General features: G+C 50.8%; 1 protein-coding gene across 1 annotated transcript in view; it reads left to right on the top strand.

The window, feature by feature from the left end:
- The window catches only part of COL15A1 (collagen type XV alpha 1 chain), a 110,755-nt gene extending 90,790 nt beyond the window's left edge, over positions 1-19,965 (top strand). Inside the window, exons 28-41 of the mRNA XM_077756055.1 lie at positions 167-235; positions 331-372; positions 2,853-2,898; positions 4,938-5,018; positions 5,441-5,490; positions 5,593-5,694; positions 6,584-6,728; positions 9,799-9,863; positions 11,440-11,568; positions 11,716-11,775; positions 12,502-12,561; positions 16,279-16,464; positions 17,747-17,862; positions 18,888-19,965. Coding sequence (XP_077612181.1) covers positions 167-235; positions 331-372; positions 2,853-2,898; positions 4,938-5,018; positions 5,441-5,490; positions 5,593-5,694; positions 6,584-6,728; positions 9,799-9,863; positions 11,440-11,568; positions 11,716-11,775; positions 12,502-12,561; positions 16,279-16,464; positions 17,747-17,862; positions 18,888-19,101 — 1,365 coding nt within the window. The 3' untranslated portion in view covers positions 19,102-19,965. The remainder of the gene's footprint in view (positions 1-166; positions 236-330; positions 373-2,852; positions 2,899-4,937; positions 5,019-5,440; positions 5,491-5,592; positions 5,695-6,583; positions 6,729-9,798; positions 9,864-11,439; positions 11,569-11,715; positions 11,776-12,501; positions 12,562-16,278; positions 16,465-17,746; positions 17,863-18,887) is intronic.
- Positions 19,966-22,000: the final 2,035 nt, after the last annotated feature.

Below are 22,000 nucleotides of genomic sequence, written 5' to 3'. Positions count from 1 at the left end.
TGCAGTGGGATCATGGAGGTTGACATGCTCTTTCTCAGTATCAGGCCTCCCTGTGGGAGAAGCAGACTTCAGAGAATCTTCTTTCCTCATTCCTGGAAGAAGTATCTCGCAGCTGCCCCGCACGCACAATAACCTGAATTTGGCAATGGCCTTTTTCCCCCTTCAGGGCCCACCTGGCTTACCTGGTCCTCCAGGGCCCCCTGGACCACCTGGAGCTGTGATCAACATCAAAGGAGTAAGCTGGGGGAGGGCAGGGGAGGGAGACCTTCAGGGGACGGTGGGGAGTGGGCCCCAGGCTGGCCTCACTTCTCTGGTTCTCACTTCCGGCAGGCCATCTTCCCAGTACCAGCCCGGCCACACTGCAAGACACCGGTAAGTAGTGTATAGTCACTGCCTTCCAGAGCAGACACTGGCACAGAAAGCGACTCAGAGAAGGTGATCAGTCTTTGTCTCGAGCCCCTTCCATCAGTCCATCAGTGCTGTCTTTGACATCTCCTGTCACTTGCATATAGACCCTTAAGTAGGTGGCTAGAAGCTTCCAGATAACAGACCACGGCAATGACACATACTGGATCTTCTAAAAGGTGCACACGCTGTCAGAGTGTTTCTTTCAATGTAATCAAAAAGCACTGTCTTTTGTTATTATAACCACATTAGCTTCGTGCTTGGAGCAAATAGTAAGAAGTAAAATAGCCCCCTTAAAAATACAGTTGGGAAAGCAAAGCAATTCCGAACAGTGTTCTTTGCATTAAAAACTGTAGGCTAAAAGCTGTGAGTGAACGTGTGCTGTCCCTTCCCATCTGGTGTGTTGAACAGCGTACAGCCCTGAGAGGCAAGGACTCTCCCTCCCACTTTATAGCGAGGAAGCGAACTGTGACTCAGCTGTCCAAGGTCCTGTACTGATGGAGCTGGGGTCACCCCTCGGGTCCCCTGGCCACCAGGCACTGTGACTCCTAAGGGTCAGGCATGTGCCCGTTCACCCAGCTAGGCAGTGGCACTGTCCCTGAGGTCTTACCCGATTTTGCAGGGAAGCCCAGGGAGAGTGGGCCTGTCCCTGTGCACGGGCGTCGGTCACAGAGCTGTGCATGACTGTTTCCTCATTCGTTCAGCAAGTATTTATTGAGGACTTACCGAGAGCCAAGTCCCCTGCTGGGTCCTGGAGACACAGGGGTGAACTAGACAGGCGTGGCCTCTGTTCTCGGGAGCTTGCAAGTTACAATTTAGAAAGGTTCCTTGAAGTGGGTTCATAATTGATGCTTGTTGGGTGTGGTGATGAGGCTGGAGCAGAGGCGTTAAAATCATGCAGTTTGGCCAAGTATTTGCCCGGATGTCTGTCCATGTCGAAACTTTGAGGCACCCAAGTCTGCAGCCCAGGGCCCGGGAACTCTGGCCTAGAATGCAGGTGATAGGACCCACTAAGCCGGCCAGGGGGCCCGCTGGTCTCTGTGAGGACAACATGAAGCCAGGTCACGTTTACAGCGATCGCCTGAAGGGACACATAATATGTCAGTGCTGGAGGGACGCTCCTGAGAGACGGCTATGTTCTACCTCCTTATCGTACAGGAGAAACTGGCAGCCCAGAGAGGCAAAGGGTCTGCCGGAGTCCCCTGGAGAGTTCATGCCCAAAGCCCCTCTCCGCTGGCGCGACTGCAGGTGTCATGGGACAGCGCTCAGCAAACATAAGAGCGTTAGGAAAATGAAAATGCACTGCAGTTACCACTGCCTGTGCTAGGACCCTTTCCGGCGGCCACGGCCTTTGGGGTCCTGAGATTACTGAAAAGAAACCAAAGATGAGCGCAGAGCATTTTTGGTGAGCTTTTGATTTCACATTGCCTGGCTGGATGCCGTGGGGCTGGGGCTGATCAGCTCTCAAAAGGGATACCTGCAAAGCAAATGCTTTCTGTCACATCCATCATTCATTCTATAAACCTCTTCTGACGTCAGCCCCTTTCTGACACTGCCATAATTTTCAGCCACACGTGGAGAGGAGGAGCCCTATCAGCATAGCCACAGGACACCAGCTGGCCACTTCAGCCTACGTCCTCAACTTCGAACTCTCTATCCTGGGGGGTTTCCATCCATTCCTCCCATCTTCTCTGGGTGACCCCTGAGCAGCTTGTGACCCTCCGCCCAAAAGTAGGAGCATGCTGGTGCCAGAGGGATCATTCTGGGAAAAGGGGAAGTTGGACATTAAAAGCAGGGTCCCCAGTGGCTCTGTTTTATAGATAAGACAGTGCAGGAATCTGGGAAGGAACTGGGAAGGAATATTATCTAGGGCAACTTGGATGCCAGACCCCTGGCACTAAATGGGGAATCTAGAATAGCTCTTCCAAGAAAATGATACCCCCCCCCCCCCCACTCATTAACACTACCGTTACCAGCTCCTGTTCATTATGCACATCCTTGGTTATGCACAGTAGCAAACCCAATGGCTGGTGCAGCCTCACGCCTGGGTGGTCACTCACTCGGATGCTCGACCTCTCACATGAGTCAATCTTCAATGATAAGAAAGCAGGCCAAGAACGCTCATCGTTGGCTAAATCAACACTGCTGGGATTTGTTATCCTAAAGCTCTGGGCTTTCCCTTTGCACAGTTGTCCGGCCAGTAGACCTCACCACCCCACACTGGCTGCATAATGGGCCCCCCCCAGCTGAAGGCCTGGGATGCCTGTGCAGTGAAGACCCCTGGGGAGCTCAGGGCTTTTGGGGGTTCCAAAGCCAAAGAAAGGTCTGACTCCATGACATCATGCCTCCTAGCACACACACCCCAGACAGGGGACAGTCGCTACCTGTGGATGCAAACCCCGGGAACACGGTTTGCACCTTATGACCTTGCCTTCCTCTCTTTCCAGGTTGATACCACACATGCTGGGAATTCAGAACTCATCACCTTTCACGGTACAGCTTCTCTTCTTCACCTTACGTTTCTGTGGGACTTTTCCAGACACTTGTAGCTCTGCAGAAGGTGGTCTCCACTGCCAGCGTGGGGCCTAAGACTCATGTTTGGGAAGACCCGGCTATATGTGGTGGGGGCAGCGGTAGCTGAGCCAGCGCTGTGGGACTGGGCACCTCTCTTCGGTTTTGTCACACAGCTGTATATTCTATACCTCATGGCTGGGACTTCCAGCCAGCAGGAAGTACTCCATTTGTCCGTTTGTTTGTTAATTTGCTCATAAAGCATCCACTGAGGCCATAATGCGTGCATCTATCCCATGTGTTGGGCTGAGGCAGATGAATCCTATGCCGTTCTTGCCACCCAGGCCCTTAGGCTCTGCTAGAGAGAATTGTTTTAAAAATCATTCTAATGTAATATACCAAGAACTAATAAAAGGAAGGGTTGTGGGAGCTCAGAAGACCTTTGCTTCAAAGTGTTTTTGGAGCAGCAGCCATCAGCATCTTCTGGAATCTGTTAGAAATGCAGCATCTCGGTCGCTTCTCGGAACCTTGGGCTAAGATCAAGTGTAAGATCCACGGCAGACCTGCTGAATCAGAGGCTGCAGCTTAAGGCCCCTACTGTGTCTCACAGTAAAGTGCGAGAGGTGCTGGCTCTGGGTGTCTGGTTAGTAGATGTCAGCCGAGGAGCGCAGGCCAGGAGACAGGCGCCTGCCGGGGAGCAGTCACTCTGGTCTCCTGTCCCCGCACCCCCTCTCCCTCTGTGTGTCCCTCTTCGGATTGAGAGGTCTGAGCACTTGCAGTTTAAACAGGGAAAAGTCATTTTTTCCCCAATACTGACCTCTGGCCCCACTCTGTTGTCCATGGCCCGCTGGGTGGTGGTCTCCCTGGTGAGGTTTTTCTGTTGGTTTTGGTTACAATGTCCAGATTGTTTCCACCCTCCATGCTTAGGTCCAGTTCAAGGCTCCCCCTGCTTCTGGGGCAAAGGGGACCTGGGGGAGGCGGGGTAGAGCTGGATTTGCTGTCTCAGATCCCTGGTGGTTCCCCATCCTCACGGGGCCACTCTGGGGGGTGGGGGAGGGACAGGACAGCCCCTGGTGAACCTGTGTCCTGCTACTTGTGTCGTTATTCCTCGCTCCCTGAGTTAAGCAGCCACATCGGTGGTGGTGAGCTCACCATCCCCTTCTCTGGGCTTCACCACTGCCTGTGATCTCCCTAGGAGTGGGTGTAGGCACTGCCGCCCTGGCCTTGTGATTGCATCTCTCGGCTGACCCCCCGGCTGATGGCGTCAGGCCTCCAGTACTCACACTCCTTCCCCCATGCCGGGAAGCCTGAGCACCCAAACCAAAATCTCTTGGCCCGAGGGCAGTGCTCGGTCGATCTGTCACATCTCTTGGGAACTGGGAATTCAGAGATCTAGTGTCTACCCCACCATCAAAGGGGATTGCTTCCCTTCCCCAATGCTGAACTTCTAGAAGGCTCCCTCCATGCTTGTCCCCCCTATAAAAGAGTTGGAGAGAGAGAGTGCTTCTCACAAATCCGGCCCCGTTGGCATCCTTCCAACTTTGTGCACAGACTACTTCTCACCCTTAGTGTCCCCTGAGGACACCTGGGAGGTTCCCCTCCTCCCCTATCCTGCCATGCTGCACAGACAGAGATGAGATGGGGACTGGAAGCCTGACTGGGTGTTGAGCTGTCTGACACAGAGTTCACTGTAGCCTCTGCTGCGCCTGCACTGTGCACTGCAGGCACCTTAAAGATAGCCCTCGCCTCATCCTGCTTCACGCTGCCCCTCACCATGTCCGTCTCCCCACGGAGACCACGCTGTGGGAACTGTGTTTGAAGGTTGGGAACTGCGTTTGATGTGTCCATCTCTGCCCTCCCCGTCATTTAGCAAAGGAGTGCATACCCTCAGTAGGCCTTTGTTTATTGAGTGCACTTTGCTAAAGGGACTCAGTTTGACAACTTGTCGCAAAAACGTTCTGTATAGAATGAAAGTGATTTTCCATGGTCTTTTTTTTAAACATATGTGTATTTGATGGCAGGTGTTAAAGGAGAAAAAGGATCCTGGGGTCTTCCCGGCTCAAAAGGAGAAAAAGGCGACCAGGGGGCCCAGGGACCACCAGGTATTTCATCTGTTGTTCTGGATCTTGCCTTTGATTTTTGTTCCCGAGAAATCCAACTGAGCTGGAAAGTAAGACAGGTTATATTACCACCCTGACCACAAGATCCATGGAGTTCTAGAGAGACAGAGTCGTGGGTCCAATATGGGACACTGTCACAAGACATCAGAAGTTCCAATCACTCATGCTTCCTGTGCAAACCAAGGCCCAAAGAGGGCCAGGGCCATGCGCAGGCTCCCACAGTGTCGGGGTTGTGGGGTCCTATCAAGGACTCGCTTCTGCCTCCAAGGCCAGTGCCCGCTCTGTTAGCTAAACCAATGTGGGGTCACTTCCACCGGGGAATAATGATGGTTGCCAGCCTGGAGACTTGGCTTTTGAATTTCTGAGACGATGGTGGTGAATTTTACACAGCATTTCTTTTTCAGGCCCTCCAGTGGACCCAACTTACCTGAGATACTTGCTAAACAGTTTGAAGGTGAGTGTTTCTCTACCAGACATTTGGCCTGTGTTGCCAAGTGCTCGAGCCTCCATCACACACTGGGTCATCTTACTCTTATTGAATGTTCTCTGCTCGCAGGGGGAGAATGGAGACAGGGGGATCAAAGGAGAGAAAGGAGACGCTCATGGTGACTTCTTTGTGTCAGGGCCACCAGGCCTACCCGGAAGTCCCGGCCTGGTTGTGAGTAGTGATTTTTCCTCGCCATTTTCCTCAGTGAGTCACAGCCTTCCCTGACGCCCCCCAGTGGGACTAGGCAGTTGGAAAGTCAAGGGTCTGTCACAGCACCCTAAGGTGGAGGTAGGACTTGGGCATTGGCCTCTCTCCCTCATATTTACTTACCAATAGGGATGTTGGCTGAGGCCCATGGAGGAAAGGGAGCTGGCTGTGGCCATGTGCTTTCAGGTAACTTCCAGGTCACTAACCACACTGCCCTATTCATGTCAATGGTGGAACATTTGCTCAACCCAAGGAATTCCTAAAGGTGAATGTATCAGATAATAAAGGCAGAATGGAAGGTGAGGGAGCTATTTTTAGAGGGGCTATTTGCTTCTTCTGGAATCTCACCAAAGGAGCCCCTAGCCAGGCTTAGTCTTCTTAGGATACCAGGTTTCTCCAGCTCACAAGAGAGGAATTCAAGTTATGTCTCCAATGAGATTATGACCAGGTCATGACCGTCAGGAACCATAAGCAAACCCTGGTCCCAGAGCTCACCATGAGGGTAGACTCAGCAAGGCCAGGATACAGGGTTCTATTCCCACCTCTGCTGCTAATTCGCTTTGACACTTGGGACAAGCCCTATCACCTCTCTGTGCCTGAGTTTCTTACTCTGTGAAATGCAGAGTCTGGGCCCTCCCAACTCCAGGGCCCTCCAGGGTCATATGCAGTGATGTTGAACATAATGACCCGGTTGCTATTCTCTAGGTCTTGTGCCACCTGCGTTGTGCCCAGAACAGAGGATAATGATAGCAACAGCTCGTATTGACTGACTTGTCACAAACACCCTCATGCAGAGAAGAGCTGGGACTCGTGCTGCTTTCTCTCCTCTGTTACTGTGCTCTTGCCTTGACAGGGACAGAAAGGGGAGACTGTCGTTGGGCCCCAGGGACCCCCTGGTGCTCCTGGCCTGCCGGGGCCTCCTGGCTTTGGAAGACCTGGTTCACCTGGGCCTCCAGGCCCCCCAGGGCCACCAGGACCACCAGCTATCCTTGGAGCAGGTTAGTACTGCGGATGGCGGTCATTTGTGCCGTCCCTGCTGTTGTGCTCAGGGTCACCACATCAGGCGGGCATGTCAGAGCCACATTGTGTGACAGAGAGCTAATTCCAGGTTGGAACTTTCTTTCTTTCCTTTTTTTTTAAATTGATGTATAATTCACATGCCATAAAATTCACCCATTTAAAGTGTACAGTTCAGTGGTTTTTAATATATTCACAAGGTTATGCAGCCATCACCTCTCTCTAATTCCAGAACATTTTCGTCACCCCAGAAAGACACCCTGCACCAACTAGCAGTCCCTCTTTCCCTCCTCCCCCCAGAGCTGGGCACCTGAAGATCTATTTTCTATCTCTCAGGATTTGACTACTCTAGACATGTCTTATCAATGGGATCATACCAACATGTGGCTTTTTGTGTCGAGCTTCTTCCCTCAGCATCGCCCATGTTGTATTGTGTGTTGGTACTTTGTCCCTTGTTATGGCTGAATAATCTTCTGTTGTGTGGACATAGTACGTTTTGTTTATCCATTCATCAATTGATGGACATTTGGGTTGTTTCCACTTGTTGGCTATTCATAGTAACGTCGTAGGGGCGCCTGGGTGGCTCAGTTGGTTAAGTGTCTGACTGCTGATTTCGGCTCAGGTCGTGATCTCATGGTTTATGAGTTCGAACCCCACGTCAGGCTCCATGCNCTCAAAAATAAATAAATAAACTTAAAAATTAAAAAAAGAAGAGAGTGCTGCTGTGAACATTCGAACACCAGTCTTTGTGTGGATGGACGGTTGTAGCGCTCCTGGGTGTGCACCTGGGAATGGAACCGCTGGGGGCAGAGACGTATGTTCTCTCTGTTTCACTGTTGGAGGGACTGCTAACCTGCCTTCCAAAGTGGCTGTGCCAGTTTTGCATTCCCACTGGCAGTGCACAAAGCCTCGAGGGTCTCCTCCTTTCCACCAGTGCTTGTCACGGCCCTCCCTTGTTGACTCTGGCCATCACCCGTGCACATGCAGTGATATCCCGTGGTGATTCTGATTCGCCTTTCCCTGAAGTCAAATGGTGTGCCACATCCTTTCTCCTGTGGGTGGAAACTCCTTAGCTGCTTTGCCAATGCCTGGCCTTTAAGGGACTTTAGGTAGACCACACTGATTCTCCCTCTATAAAAACTCTGCTTACCCATAGCTACCTCACTTCCTCAAATAAAAAGTGAATGAGAGGGCACCTGGGTGGCTCAGTTGGTTAAGTGTCTGACTTTGACTCAGGTCATGATCTCACAGTTCAAGCCCCGCATCGGGCTCTGTACTGACAGCTCAGAGCTTGGAGCCCGCTTCAGATTCTGTGTCTCCCTCTCTCTCTGCCCTCCCCTGCTAGCATTCTGTCTGTCTGTCTCTCTATCTCTCAAAAATAAATAAAACATTAAAAAAAAAGTTCTTAAAAAGGAAACGTAACTCCAAGTAGCATAAGCGAAAGGGAGATTTATTGGCTGCGAAGGAGGTGAATAATTGACTTCTGGGAGGGACCGGCAGGCAGTGGGGCCTCAGGCACAGCCAGAACCGGGGACTCAACCCCTGCGAGGACTCTCTGGCCATCCCTTATCTCGGCTTCTCTTCGTCAGCTAGCTTGGTGCTTCTACACCACAGACCACATCCTCTGCATGGTGGGAAATACGGTTACCGACAACTCAGAGCTTCCACAGTCAGCTAGAAATCTTGGCCTTCTTTTTTGGTTTTAGTTTGAGAGGTCCTGGGCTGGAGGACCTAGGGTCGAATTCTGCCTGACCCATCCTGGCCCACATGCCTGACCTTGGGCCAGTCACCTGTGGCCAGAAGGGGCGATCACATGATGAGACAGTGCCTTCTGAACCCAAATGGTGGTGGAGGGGATGAGGAAGATGGGAAGAGAAGGTGAGGATGCTGGTCCCACAAAGGAGGAAGGTGCTTGGCGGACAAAACCGTAGGTGCCAACTTAACCTTGACGGATGAGCAGGAGTTGCAGGAGGGGGAAGGACACTGCAGGATGGGAAGAATCTGCTGTTCACAGCAGCTCTGTACGAGGTGCTGCCCAGGGCTTCTCGTTCCATGGAGGAAGGATTGCCCCTCACATAATGCCCGCAACCCACAGTTTACAAAATGCTCTTATCCCAGTTATCCCATTCAATCTTCACAGCCACCCTGGGAGGGACAGGAACGGATATTACTATAAAACTCATTTTATGGATGAAGACACTGAGGCTCAGAGAGGTTAGAGACTTGCTCAAGGTCACAAATCCTAGTGGGAGGCGAGGCTGGGGTCCAAGTCCAAGTCCTCTGACCCTCCCTTCAGTAGACATTCACCACCTGCGTCATGATTTTCAAGTCCTGTGCCAGAACTGCAGACCTACCTGCACGACTTGAAAGCTCTCATACAGTCATTTCCTGGGGCTTGTGGAAACTTCCTTCCTGCCAAGAGCTTTGCAGATTTGGGGGGGATTAGAGAGGTAGAAGGCGGGCACAGCCGTGTGCACTGTTCTAGGGGAAGAGGGCACTGACTCTTCAAACACTGAAAGCCCCTGGGTGGGTGCGATGTAGTGTGCAGGGCACACCCCCAGTTCTCACCTCAGCCCAGTGAAGAAGAAGTGCTTGTTTATGTTTCACAGGTGACGAAACTGTCGCGACACTCCCCTGCCCTCCTTCTGCAGCCCAGCACCTTTCTTCCTCTTTCTGAGCCTGCCGCTCTCTGTGCAGCAGTTACTGGCTCATCTCTGGGGTGAAGTAACTTGCATGAGTCAGGACATTTTTGGAAACTCAGCTCAGACTGACCTATATAAGCAACAGAAACGACAATAATTTATTCATGTATAAAAGCCAGAAGTCCTAGCGTGGCTCCCTGCAAGGCTACGGTCAAGAATCCTGGATCTTTCCCAAAGCCACCCATGTGGCCAAGCCCCAGGCTGGGCCCACAACCCCCCAGGATGCAGTTGCGAGGTGCAGCGCCCTGAATGGGGTTGTGAATGCTCCCCCCCCAGTGACCAGCTGCCGTCTGAGGCATTTTTCAGAGAGTGTGCTTTTTCGTAACTTCTCTTTTCTGCTTTGTCTTAGCCGTGGCCCTTCCAGGCCCACCTGGCCCTCCAGGACAGCCAGGACTTCCCGGATCCAGGAACCTGGTCAGTGTTACTATCAGTGTGTCTTCGCTCTTCTGCTCTGGAAGGATGTACTTAGAACTTCAGCAGTAGTGCTTTGGGGCTGGCACACCTCTTAATGTAAGAATTAGACCTCCATGGCAATAGAATTGGTACAACTGCACACACGAAGGGCATTTATTATCTCTTTAGGTGACTTATTAAGTAGAAAGACACAGACTACAAAATCATTTATGATTTTGGTTCCACGCTTCTAATCCTTAATTCACTAAACCGTAACAGGACCCAACTGTATTACATCAAAAAAACATAAGCACGAGAGTAGAAACACCATGAAAGCAGGTCCTGTGCTGGTCACATTGGCCCTGGGGAATTCAGCCTTCTCCCTTCTGCCAGAGGACAGCTCTTGCACATTCCTTACCCTACAGATCACTGGCACAGGGTGTAGGTAGCACTCGGAGCCTATTGTGATGCACAGGAAGAGGGACAAATACCTCACAAGGATGTCAAGAGTCCTGGGAATGCTCTTGGATCCCGGCTCAGTTTAGCTGGAAAACTTGGCTGCCAGATGAAAGAGCTGTCCAGCAGACGACGGAATTTTGATATCTGGCGCCTCGAGGGGATTTCCCAGCCATCTTGATGCACAAAGTCATTCTTTTCAAGGCTAGGTGAAAATTAATTTTTTATAATCTTTCTCGGTTGAAATGAAAAACAAGAGCTCTCTTGACCCGATACTTCATGAAGACTTGATGCTTTTCAAGCGATTTTTGCAGCTTTTATGTCTGCTCCTGGATTTGCCAGGATGGATATCTAGTCTTTGGCCATTTCCTCAACAGAGAAATTACAGACCATAATTTTCTATCATGTATTTAATGTGACAACTACCCAGCTGGGCAAAAAAGATTCAAAACCTAAGTGGAACTGCTCTTTGGCTTGCCTTTCTTATTCCAAGTGAAAACACACTTGAAGCTCTTTAAGGAGGAGCTTGAGGTAAACGCTTTGAACATCAGTGCCACTGAGCAGCTCACACAAACGGAAGTGGCAAAGCTTACCCACGATTTTGCTAATACCAAGACCCAATGAAGGCCACTCTGTGTACAGTTTTTTAATGTCTTCGTGCTCGCGGAGTATTATCTTCCTGTTTTCATTTATTTAGTACAGTTTCGATTCGTCCTCTATGCTAATTCATGTTTTGGTTCTTTGAAAACAATGTCCTTTGGTTATTAACGAAAGTACTTATCTCTCTAAGGGACAATAAGCCCTTTTTTAGAAAAAATTTTATAGTTTTTATTTATTTTTGGAACAGAGACAGAGCATGAGTGGGGGAGGGGCAGAGAATGAGGGAGACACAGAATCTGAAACAGGCTCTGAGCTGCCTGCACAGAACCCAACGCGGGGCCCGAACCCACGAACCACGAGATCATGACCTGAGACGAAGTCAGATGCTTAACCGACTGAGCCACCCAGGCATCCCAATAAGCCTTTTTTTCACTGGCTGTCAGAGGACGGCTCCTGTTCGCTTTCACAAAGGCCAATTCTTCAGACAGTACCACTGCTCCAATGTTAACTGCACTGCTTGGAACTTAAATTTTTCTGACAGGTCACAGCATTTAGCAGCATGGATGACATGCTGCAGAAAGCACATTTGGTTATCGAAGGGACGTTCATCTACCTGAGGGACAGCACGGACTTCTTCATTCGCGTCCGAGACGGGTGGAAGAAATTGCAGGTAATTTTTAAGCTTCCCTTAGCAAAATGCCTCCAAATACCCCTCAAAAAATAACAATCTACCCCTGGAAGTGCCGTTTTTCTGTTTTGGAAATGGGCCAACCATTTCTAGTCAATGCCTCATTTTCTACGTCCTGTTTTCCTTCAGCTGGGAGACCTGATCCCCATTCCCGCCGACAGTCCACCGCCTCCTGCGCTCTCCAGCAATGTGAGTGTTTGCCCTGCCTGACTCCTCGCTCTTTCACCCAGCAGCAGCAGCCTCTGAGTCCCCATTGCTGTCCAGGACCAAGCTCTCCCCAGCTCTGGCCAGCCAGCTCTGGTGGAAGCCCAGAGATTGCCAAGTGCCGGCAGAATGTTCTCATTAGTAGGGCAGAGGGAAAACTGGACCCAGAGGCTGGAGACCTGCTGTTTCCGCATCGTAGCTGAGTGGTCTTGGGCCAGGAGCTTGCCCACCCTCAGCCTCAGTTTATTTACCTGTGAAATCGTGGCTGGCATAGGCAGTCTAGAAGAGCCCTTTAGTCTTTGCGCTCTGAGACTTCTTTGCCTGATAAGAACGTTGGCAGCTTCCATTGTCCATTTTTCCACCCCACAGCAATGCTTTGAGGCAGGTCTTGTCATCCCCATTCTGCAGCTGAGGAAAGCCAGGCTCTGAAGAGTTGACTGTTCTATTAGGTGGATGCGTTGGCTATAAAACTGGGTCTTCTTCTTCCTTGGTTCAGTGTTCTCTGCAAAAGATTTGAGAACATCCCCTCCCTTTCTGAGGGTCATTTCTACATGGGGACATGAAACTTTTAGCAATTAAGAGTGGCCCCCCAAACAATGGCAAACTATTTAAAGTGTCTATTCAAAAATATCACACTTGAACCTCAGTGTACTCCAAAGAACAGTTTGAATGCATCTTCAGGACCATTTGTTTTCCTCTTTTACATAACAGCCCCATCAGCCGCAGCCTCCGCTGATGTCTCTTTCAACTGTCAATTACCAGAGGCCTGCGGTAAGTACAATTCGTGCATTTATCCTGCAGATGCTGAGTTACGTGTCTGCTGTGTGCCAGGCCCCGTGCTTGGGACATGGTTGCTACCCTCAAGGTGCATACAGACTAGAGAGAGGGGCAAACAAAAAAGTAGGTAGTCACTGTGGTCAGTCATTGGGGCAAGGCCAACATGGGGTGCTGGAGGTGTGAGGAACATTAAGGAATTATGCCATCTTTAGAGGGGGGGACCTCTAAACTAAGACTGAAGGAGAGCTGAGAGAAGGAGAGAGCCAGGTGGGGGAAAGAGAGTGGACATTTGAGGCAGAGGGGATTTGGAACAGGGGTTGGTGAGAGAGAGCGCTGTGCACTTGTGTAATTGTAAATATTTCAGTCTGGCCAAAGAGACAGAGCTCAAGATAGAGAAGGGAGAAGGTTAGTCTACAGAAGGCAGAGGCTTGTCATCGAGGGCTGGTAAGCTGAGCTAAGGACCTTGGCTCTTTCCAGTGGGCACTGGGCAGCTACTGAAGGGTCTTAGACAAGAAAAGGGTCTATAAGATTGGCATTTGGGAAATTACCTTGGCTACAGTGTACAAATGGGTTGGAGGGAACAGGCCCAGGGGCCCAAAGACAGGTGGCTGTTGTGTTATCTGAACTAGGGATCACAGCAGGGAACGTGCAGAAAAGTAGGAAGATTGGAGGGAAGGGAAGGAGATAGGAGAGTGACAGATTTGGTCACTGGGATGGATATGGGGCAGCAAAGATGAGGGAAATCAGGAATGATGCCCGGGTTTCGACCGGGGTCACTGAGTGGTGCTAGCTTCCTTCCCAAGGATCTTGTTACCGGAATTAAAACTCTGACTCTCTTCCTTCACTAGCTTACGTGAAGATTTTGTTCAGATAATTGCAGGAACCTCCTGGCACTCAATTGCAGGAAGTTCACTTGGGTCTTAGACTCTTGGCCCTGCTATTAGTCTGCTCCTCTCCCTCCACAGACCAGCTCCTTCAAGGGTCTTTCTTCCCGCCTCCCTTCTGCCCCGACCCCAACCTGCAGATGGAGGCTCCTTCCACAAAGCTTGCCCACACCGCTGTGGGTTACCGTGGCGCTGATTCTGGCCTCGGCTGTGTGTGATCTGACAGCTGCCAAGCCCGGTACTACCTCCCTCCATTCAGAGTGGGGGGACAGGGCGTCTACACGGGCCATCTTGGGCTAACTGCCCGCTCCCAGCCAGATCAACAGCAGCCAAGAGAATGAGATTTGAATGACCCAGGGCCACTCTTTTTAGCGAGCAGGGTGGGGGCATTTTCAAAGAACAAGGCACAGGCTTGGCAGACACCAGTAAGGTGTTTCCGGTAGTACTGCCATTCATCATGCAGGATCTCATCCGCGGCCCAGTGAGTGTGGGCCCCTGTAGGAGATCTAAGCGGAGGTCACCCGGAGGGAGTCCAGTAAGGGGCCTGGTCTGGAGATACAGACCTGAGAGTCTTCAGCTGAGCCCTGGCAATGGTGAAGGGGGCGCACTAGGATTCCCAAAAGAGAATCTGCACACTGAAGAGTTTGGACCGTGAGGAGCACAACCCAAAAGGAAGTGATGGAAGAAACCTGAGAACAAATAGGAGCCACAGCCAGAGAGGAAGAAAGAATGCCAACCAAGGTAGAAGCCAGTGGTGTCACGTGCTTCCAAAAGGCCCATCAAAGAACTAATGGTGTCCTCCAAATTTAGGTGCCAGAGAAAAGCATTTCTGGAGCATGAGGGCAGGCCCAACGAGATTCCCTCTGCTTGAGGAATAAACGGGAGGTGAGATGAGGAAAGAGAGAAGCGTGTGGAGGTAACCCTACCAAAAGCTCCGCCATGAGGGGGAGAAGTTAGGGCAGCAGCTGAAGGATTTTTAAAATCGCATTTTATAAGTTCTAAAGTAATCTGTATTTTTAGAAAGTTTGGACAATAAATATAAAGAATGGAGAAGGAAAGGGGACATGGCCTATAACTTTACCAAAATGACAACCATCCCCAGAATCACCCTTTTAATATTTGATTGTTGAAACATCATTGCCTTCATAAAAATGATAGCCTGTTTATTATAAAAAATGTTCTGGCACTTACAGAAACACAGACATAAGGGCACAAAAGCCCCCAGGCCCACCATTCAGAAACAACCATCATTCCAGACAGCTCTTTCCGTATCTTTGTGAAGAAAGCGAAGTGGAGATGGGTGGGAGAGGAGACATGGCAGGGATGCCCTGTGCTCACCTCCACACCTTTCCCAGGTGTCCCCTGGCACAGGGACGCTGTCCTCCAGTGACTGCCCTTGGGTGTAGCCACCAGAAACACACTGGTTGGAAGGTGAGGAGACCAGAGAGCTTCTTGCCGTAGGTGCTACAGATAATGGGAAGGAAGAAGACAGAGTTTGTATGTGGGACAGCAAGTCTGGTGACCTGAAAGCGGTCGTGGGAGTGGACAGCGTGCTGGAGTCCGCTCCCCATGCCAAGGTCTGCTGCTGGGAAGGCTGCAAGGAAGTCTTGTCTCAGCCGGAAGGGGCGGTGTGCTTGACCTAGACCTCTATCTAGCCTGGTGATACAGGCAAAACCAGGATGAATAAAAAGGAAGAAATTGGGGGATGTTGCAAGCTTGGAGTCTGTTCTCTTCAAAATGGGGAAGGAAATGGATGTTGAGATGGAGAAGAAGGTCCAGCGCTGTGCAGGGACTGGGTGGATGTTGTACTTCACAGCGAGCTGTGCCCCACAGGCTGGACACTTGAGGAGCAGATGAGTGCCAGTATGGCGGCACTTGGTGCTGGGCCTCAGAGAGGCTCAGTGCCAGGGACATTCAGACCTGAGAAGCAGTGCAAGCGTGCGGGGAGAAGCACCGACCACCTCCTGCCTCACCTCACAGGGCTCATGTCATGCCTTTTGGTTTGAAATATTCTCTTCTGGAGATTTGGCCACAGGGTCTGCACCAGCCCTCCCCAGCTCTATGCTGATGAGAGGAAAGTCACTCCTGAGGTGACATCGATGAGGGAGAGGACCACTCCTGGACACATGCCACAGAATGTATTCCAGAGGCCACAGCACAAAGGCCGGGAGAGAGGGATAGGTTTTGGGAGAGGAACTGTGGAGAGAACAAGACTATGGAAGGGTTTTATTTTGGCTGCTGACCAAGGTGGCAGCAATGCAAAGCTAGAATTACTGTGTGACCCCGAGTTGCTAAAAGGGTCTGCCTGGCAGTCTTAGCAATAAATGTCATGACCTTCGCCGTTCAGTACCTTTCCCTCTGGGCCCCTCACAATCAGCTCCAGGCCTCCTCGGGAAGTAGAAGAAAGGGCAAGGTCAGAAAGCTCGGTGTGGCTCTGGGGTCCAGGACCAGAGCCAGCTTAAAACCTTCCTGGAAGCTGACCTAGGGGAGACCCAGAAGCCTCCAGCAAGTGGCCTGCACACTGGATTCAGATCTCTGAAGTGCCCTATTCGGTTTGGTTTGGTTTCATGTGGAGAAGAACTGTCCGCCATGTAGAGCTGTTCAGAGAGCTGAAGCAGGCTTCCTGGGATCTGAGCCTCCCTGCCCTGGAGATGGTCAGGCTGGGGCTGGGATGCCACTGTCACGTAGAGGCTGAATATGACCACCTCTGGCGCCTTCCATCCCAGCAAGGCTGGGCTCTTACTAGGAACGTGAGACGGGTGTGGGGGGGCTGGAATTTGCCTTTTCAACTCTTAAACCGCACTTTTCTCTTGCTTCCTTTTTCCAGCTGCACTTGGTCGCTCTGAACATGCCATTTTCTGGGGACATCCGAGCAGATCTTCAGTGCTTCCAGCAGGCCAGGGCTGCGGGGCTGTTGTCTACCTACCGAGCATTCTTATCATCCCACTTGCAAGACCTCTCCACGGTTGTGAGGAAAGCAGAGAGATACAGCCTTCCAATAGTGAACCTCAGGGTAAAGAGAAATGTTCTTCCCGCTGTCTCCTGGGCACACTGGTCTCCACAGTCTCAGGCAATTGCCACTTCCTGACGTCGTCAGAAGTGTGCTGGTCCAAGACTCCACCTGTCTCTGCTTGGCTGTGCGACTTTGGGTGGGCCCATTTCACCCGTCTGTGCCTCGGTTTCCTTGTATTTACAGTGGCCCTTGGACAGTATGACTCTCGGAGCAGATAAGAGAATGGAATAATAATCACCTCTTTCATTTACATAGCTTTGAAAATGTCTACTGTATATCCATTATCTTAATAGACACTTCCAATAAAAGAGGGAATTGTTCTTTCCTCAGGCCACCAGATGGAAACTGAGGCTCAGAGGGAGAAAAGAGTTTGCCCGGAAGTCACCGCCAACCAAAATTCCTTTCCTTGACTCTCTGGGGCTGTCAGCTCCATCGAGGCTGCTTTCCGTGGGGCGGTGGCTGGATGGCACCCGGTAGCGCTGCTTAGAACGGCTCCCAGGGTGGGGCCATGTTGTCCCGGCACATCTCGGCACATCTAAGCTGCCCAAACCTGCCAGATAATTCTCGGCTCCCTTTCGCTGGCCAGGCAAGGCCTTGTAGGCCCCGTGGTATCCCATGGAAGTAGGCGGCTCCTTTAAGGCTACAGAGGGGCAGCCCGGTTACTGCTCAGACCCATCCCGGACCCTTCCTCTCCCCGTATCTCAAAGGTGCTTCAAGACCCTTAAGTCCCTGTGACCCCAGTGTTCCAATTTGGTACCTTGAGGCTAGCAAGTTCCATCCTGGCCTCACTGCTGGCACTTTCCATCTCTTCTCCTGAGGTTTTGTTATGCCGCATGCACCCACTCAAATTATTGGTATTCTTGGAATACAAATAACCAAAGGCAACTGGGCTCCTTCAGGAAAAAAAGTAAGAGATTCATCTCTGTATCAGCCACCGTGTAGACTGACACAGCCCTGGCACAAATTTGGAGCTTGGTGTGTATGCATAAAATTTTTAAAATAAAAATTAGTAAAGACCTGAAGCACACTTTTGACGGGGAGCAGCCTTCAGACACATATAACAAGGGAAATTACCACAAGAAATCAGACTGCAAAACCAAAAGGGTTCAAGGAAAATATCAAACCACACACATCTCCTGGGCTCCCACTCTGTCCAGGTGCTGGGATTGGGGCTGGTGGCTTTGGCGTGAGGTGGCATGTGGGCCTTGAAGAATGAATAAGTAGCCAGGCCATTTGCAGGCTGATGGCAGGAAATATCAATGTGGCATTTCTATCTCCATAGGGCCAAGTGCTTTTCAATAATTGGGACTCCATTTTTTCTGGCAACGGAGGTCAGTTCAGTACACATGTTCCAATATACTCCTTTGATGGCCGAGACGTGATGACAGATCCTTCCTGGTGAGTAAGGGTAGAATCCCGGAAAGTAGGTAGGGTGATAGACTTTTTAAAGAGACATTCTACCAGTGTGATGCTTTTACCGGCTGCCCCCTGGGCTATTGCTAGACTGAGCCTCAGTGAGGCAGCTGAGGGCCCTGGAGAGAGCCCCGGCCTTGCAGCCAGAAGACCTGAGTCCAGTATCTTAATAAGGAATCTTTCAAGGGTCTCCCACTCTCTGACCCTCAGCTGCCTCACCTGTGAAATGGGCAAAACAATCACAACTGTACCCTAGGATTGCTGTGAGCATCAAATGATAAGTGTGCAACTGTCCACCATGCAGTAGGTACTTGATAAGTGGTGAGGAAGGCTGTTCTTGGTGACCCTTTAACCCCATGCTGTGAGCTGTGCTCTAATTCTTTCAACACGACATGCACTCAGTAAGATTAGAACGACTTGGCAAAGTTTTCCTCAGTGTCTACCCTATGCCAGGCCTGATACCACTCCCCCTCCGGAAGGCACATTAATAAACTACATGACCCCATGCCCTTGCAAGGCTCATGGTCTACAGGGGAAGACAGACATGAACCAGCTACAGTTCTGGACAGAGCACCGTGATTGTAAAATGGAGAAACAGATAAGATTACGAGCACAGAAGAAAGATTCGTCCTTGTTTGGGGCTGACAGTTAAGAGGGCTGCCTGTAAGAGGAAGCACTGGATGGACTTTGAAACATGAGAAGGAATCACTGGTCTGAAAATGAGAGAGGAGCTACTCCAGGCTAAGAGACCTCATGAGCAAAGGTTCAGATTCACGAAAGCAGAGTCTGATCTGAGAACAAGGCCAAGCTGGGTCTGGTTGGAATATGGGAGGTTCAGCTAGCCGAAAAGAGCAACTTTCCAAGAGGTGGGGTCCAAGCATGATGTGGGGCAGGACTGGGAAGGGCTCAGGAGTTTGGTTTGGTTCATTACTTAGGCCAACTTGTTCACCAAGGAGATACGCCACAAAGAAGTGACATGTCAAAAGTAACATGACACAATTCTTTTGCAGGCCCCAGAAGGTCATCTGGCACGGCTCCAGCACGCACGGAGTGCGTCTTGTGGATAAGTACTGTGAAGCGTGGCGAACCGCTGACATGGCCGTCACGGGACTGGCCTCCCCACTGAGCACAGGGAAGATTCTGGACCAGAAAGCGTATAGCTGTGCTGACAGGCTAATTGTTCTGTGTATCGAAAACAGTTTCATGACAGATGCTAGGAAGTAATGACCCTCCAATGATCCTTAAGAGTTTTCCAATTTTTCTTATGTGAAGAGCCAACACTGAAATTGAAAATGTCTAAATGTTGTAAATATTAGTTTTTTAGGACACATCCGTCACAACAGCAACCAAAGAAAACATACCTCAGTACACTCAAAACTGAAGACATAAAGGGCTCAGATCAAATGTAAAATCTGATCCATCTATTGGTGCTAGATTCTGCAGGAGACCCCGTGCAGTGTAAACACACCCCAACATGGTTAAGAGTGAGTTGAAAACAAAGGCCTTGGGATTCCACCCACTGCATCCTTCAGAAAGTAATTTCCTCCTTTAACCATTGTTGTCGAGTGTAAGGTGTCCTTCATGTTTTCTCACAAAGTCAGTGTTTAGAAATGTTACCCTCTCTAAGTTATGTGCGGACCGAACGCTTTATTCTTCATACATCCATAATATACCCCCGTCCTTTGGTGTTCATCCAGAGAAGCAGAACTGCTCAAATGATCCTATTTGTATTTTCTGATATTACCAGACCTTAATGTTTACTTCCTGAAATATTATTGCCATCATGCTTTAGGAGTTTCATAGCTTTACACAGTATTTTAGTGTGGCATCTGTTTATATAACTCTGACTTGCTGGAAAAGTTTAAACTCCAAATTATCTGAAACTACAAAAGAAATGATGTGTAATGACTACCTTTCCCTTGGCAACCCCCTCCCTGATGTTATGACTTCCGCGGGGCAACTCTCAAATTATAACTGCCGTTGAACAAACAGGTTCATGAAGATGAGTTTTCTGAGACACATATATTGTGTCCTGAATACTTTGATTTTTTTTTCCATGTAAGGGAACATAAAGACATCTTTTCCAGGTGCTTTCTTCTGCTTGACTCTTTTCCCCAGTTCCTTTATTCTCCGCCGCTGATGTGGAAGTGGCCCCGGGCGGGTGCGCTGACCCTGACGCTGCTCCACGGCCCTGGGGAGAGCATCAGAGACCAGGAGTGCTTCCCGTCATGCTCCTCCTCTCCTGCCTGTTGTCTCCCACTTGGAGGGGGCAGCATGGGTGGGCAGAAGGACCCCAGCGAGGGAGGGACACAGGGTGAACTGTGACTGTCGCAGTGCGTGACCTTGGGCAAGCCTGCCTTGTTCTTTCAAGGAGGCTGGACTAAAATAACCATATCGGTTCCCAGTTATTAAACATCAGACTTATTATTAGGCCCATTTACCTTTCTTAATAACCCTGCAAGGTAGGTATTTTTAGCTCCACTTTACAAATGGTGGGGGGGAAGTAAGGCTGAGGAAGTCCCTTAGTCCAGGTCCCCCAGCTGGTGAGTGGTGGGGCTACTCTCAGACTAGGTCTGTGTCAGATCTTTGCCAGGGGCCACTGCATGGGGCCGCCTGCCTGCTCCCTCCAGCTCTGAGTCTGTGGTGCTCTGGCTCTTGACCTGACCCTGCAGGAGAGGCAGGATCGCAGGCACGGGGCATGCTGGGATACTTCCTGCCATTCAGCGGGGCTGGCCCAGAAGCTGGGCAAAGTGAATCCACCCGAATAGCCCTTGAGGTAGGAAGGAAATTGAGGACCAAACAAAAGCAGACATCCCAGAACCTCACTTAGGGGCTTCCTAAGTGGAAGAGTGATGAGAATCTCTAATGAGTCATGGAAGAAAAGACAGCTATAGGCTGGAAAGCCCCAGAAGTGGACGTTGAGCACCAGCCCATCCACCGAGTGAGTGGGGGCTGGGAGGTGCCTGGTACAGACAGGAACTGAGACAGGAGAGGGACAGGAGGCTCCTGAGGTCATGAAGTGAAGATGTCATCCATTTTAGTCAGAGCCCACCATGGCCCGGGGTCACAGAGCAGGCAGGGCAAGATGGGAGTTCAGGGAGGGCGAAAAGGAGCAGAGACTCCTGCTAACCCCAGGAAGGGAGGCTGAGGTTCAGGCCCTGGCCTCTCAGTCCTCTTTCTTTCTCCACTGGGGTATGTATAACCAACCGGCCCTTCTGGAAGAGGCCTGGATCGGCCCCAGCCCTCTCGGTCTCTGAGAATGATGGTTAAAATCCTGGGCACTCAAGACCCTTGAGTGAACATCAGCTTTCCTGTCACTGGCCAAAGGCCACTAGCCCGGGGTCCTCATGGTTACTTAAGCGAGTCACATAGGCCCTCTGGCAGACTGTTGCTCATGTCTCACCCCATCCCGCGACGGCCGTGCCCAGTCTGTGGCTAGCCTGGCCCGCTTGCCGATAGCCATTGCAGACTCTGCTTCATCCTTGACATCCCCCAGTCCCCGGACCTGCCTACCTTTTGTATTCCTCCTCCTCTGAACACCTCGTGTTCTTGGCACGCAATTGAAACACAGAGACTAAAAGGTCCCTGAGCCTTCGCTCTATTCCTGAACGTACCTCAAGGCCAGGAAACGGACTAATTCTCTCAGGAATAATAGGGAAGGATGTATGCCCCCAGTAGTTCATCTTTACAGCGCTGGAGGTCTTTGGGTACTTGCCCTGAGTCCATAGAGCGTCAAGGTCTGAAGCCCGCAGTATCCAAAGTCCCCTGTCTAGAAGCAGAACCAGAAGAACAGAGACAGGTGTCAAGATATATGAGGGGTCGGGCCCCATGAGGCAGCAGACTTTGAAGGGCACAGAGGAGCCAAGAGACGGAGAAGGTAGGGGAGGTGGTGGAGACAAAGCATGAGGGAGAAGGTCCAGGGCGATACTCTGCCAGCCTGAACGTGGCCACAGGGTGGCGCCTGAAGGGGAGCCGAGGAGAGGGGGAGGATGGATCACGAGAGCTGCTCTCCAGTCTCCTGCGTGCGCTGGGCTTTGTCGGCTTGCACTACGTTGTCTGAACCTGTAGAGAGTGCAAGAAGGAGAGTGCATGGAATTCCGGGAACTGTCGGCACTCCAGTAGA

The sequence above is a fragment of the Crocuta crocuta genome, unplaced genomic scaffold, assembly GCF_008692635.1.
Source record: "Crocuta crocuta isolate KB4526 unplaced genomic scaffold, BGI_CrCroc_1.0 scaffold431, whole genome shotgun sequence".
Lineage (NCBI taxonomy): Eukaryota > Metazoa > Chordata > Mammalia > Carnivora > Hyaenidae > Crocuta > Crocuta crocuta.
The sequence above is the reverse complement of the archived record's forward strand: the minus strand, read 5'-3'. Positions and strand labels throughout refer to the sequence as shown.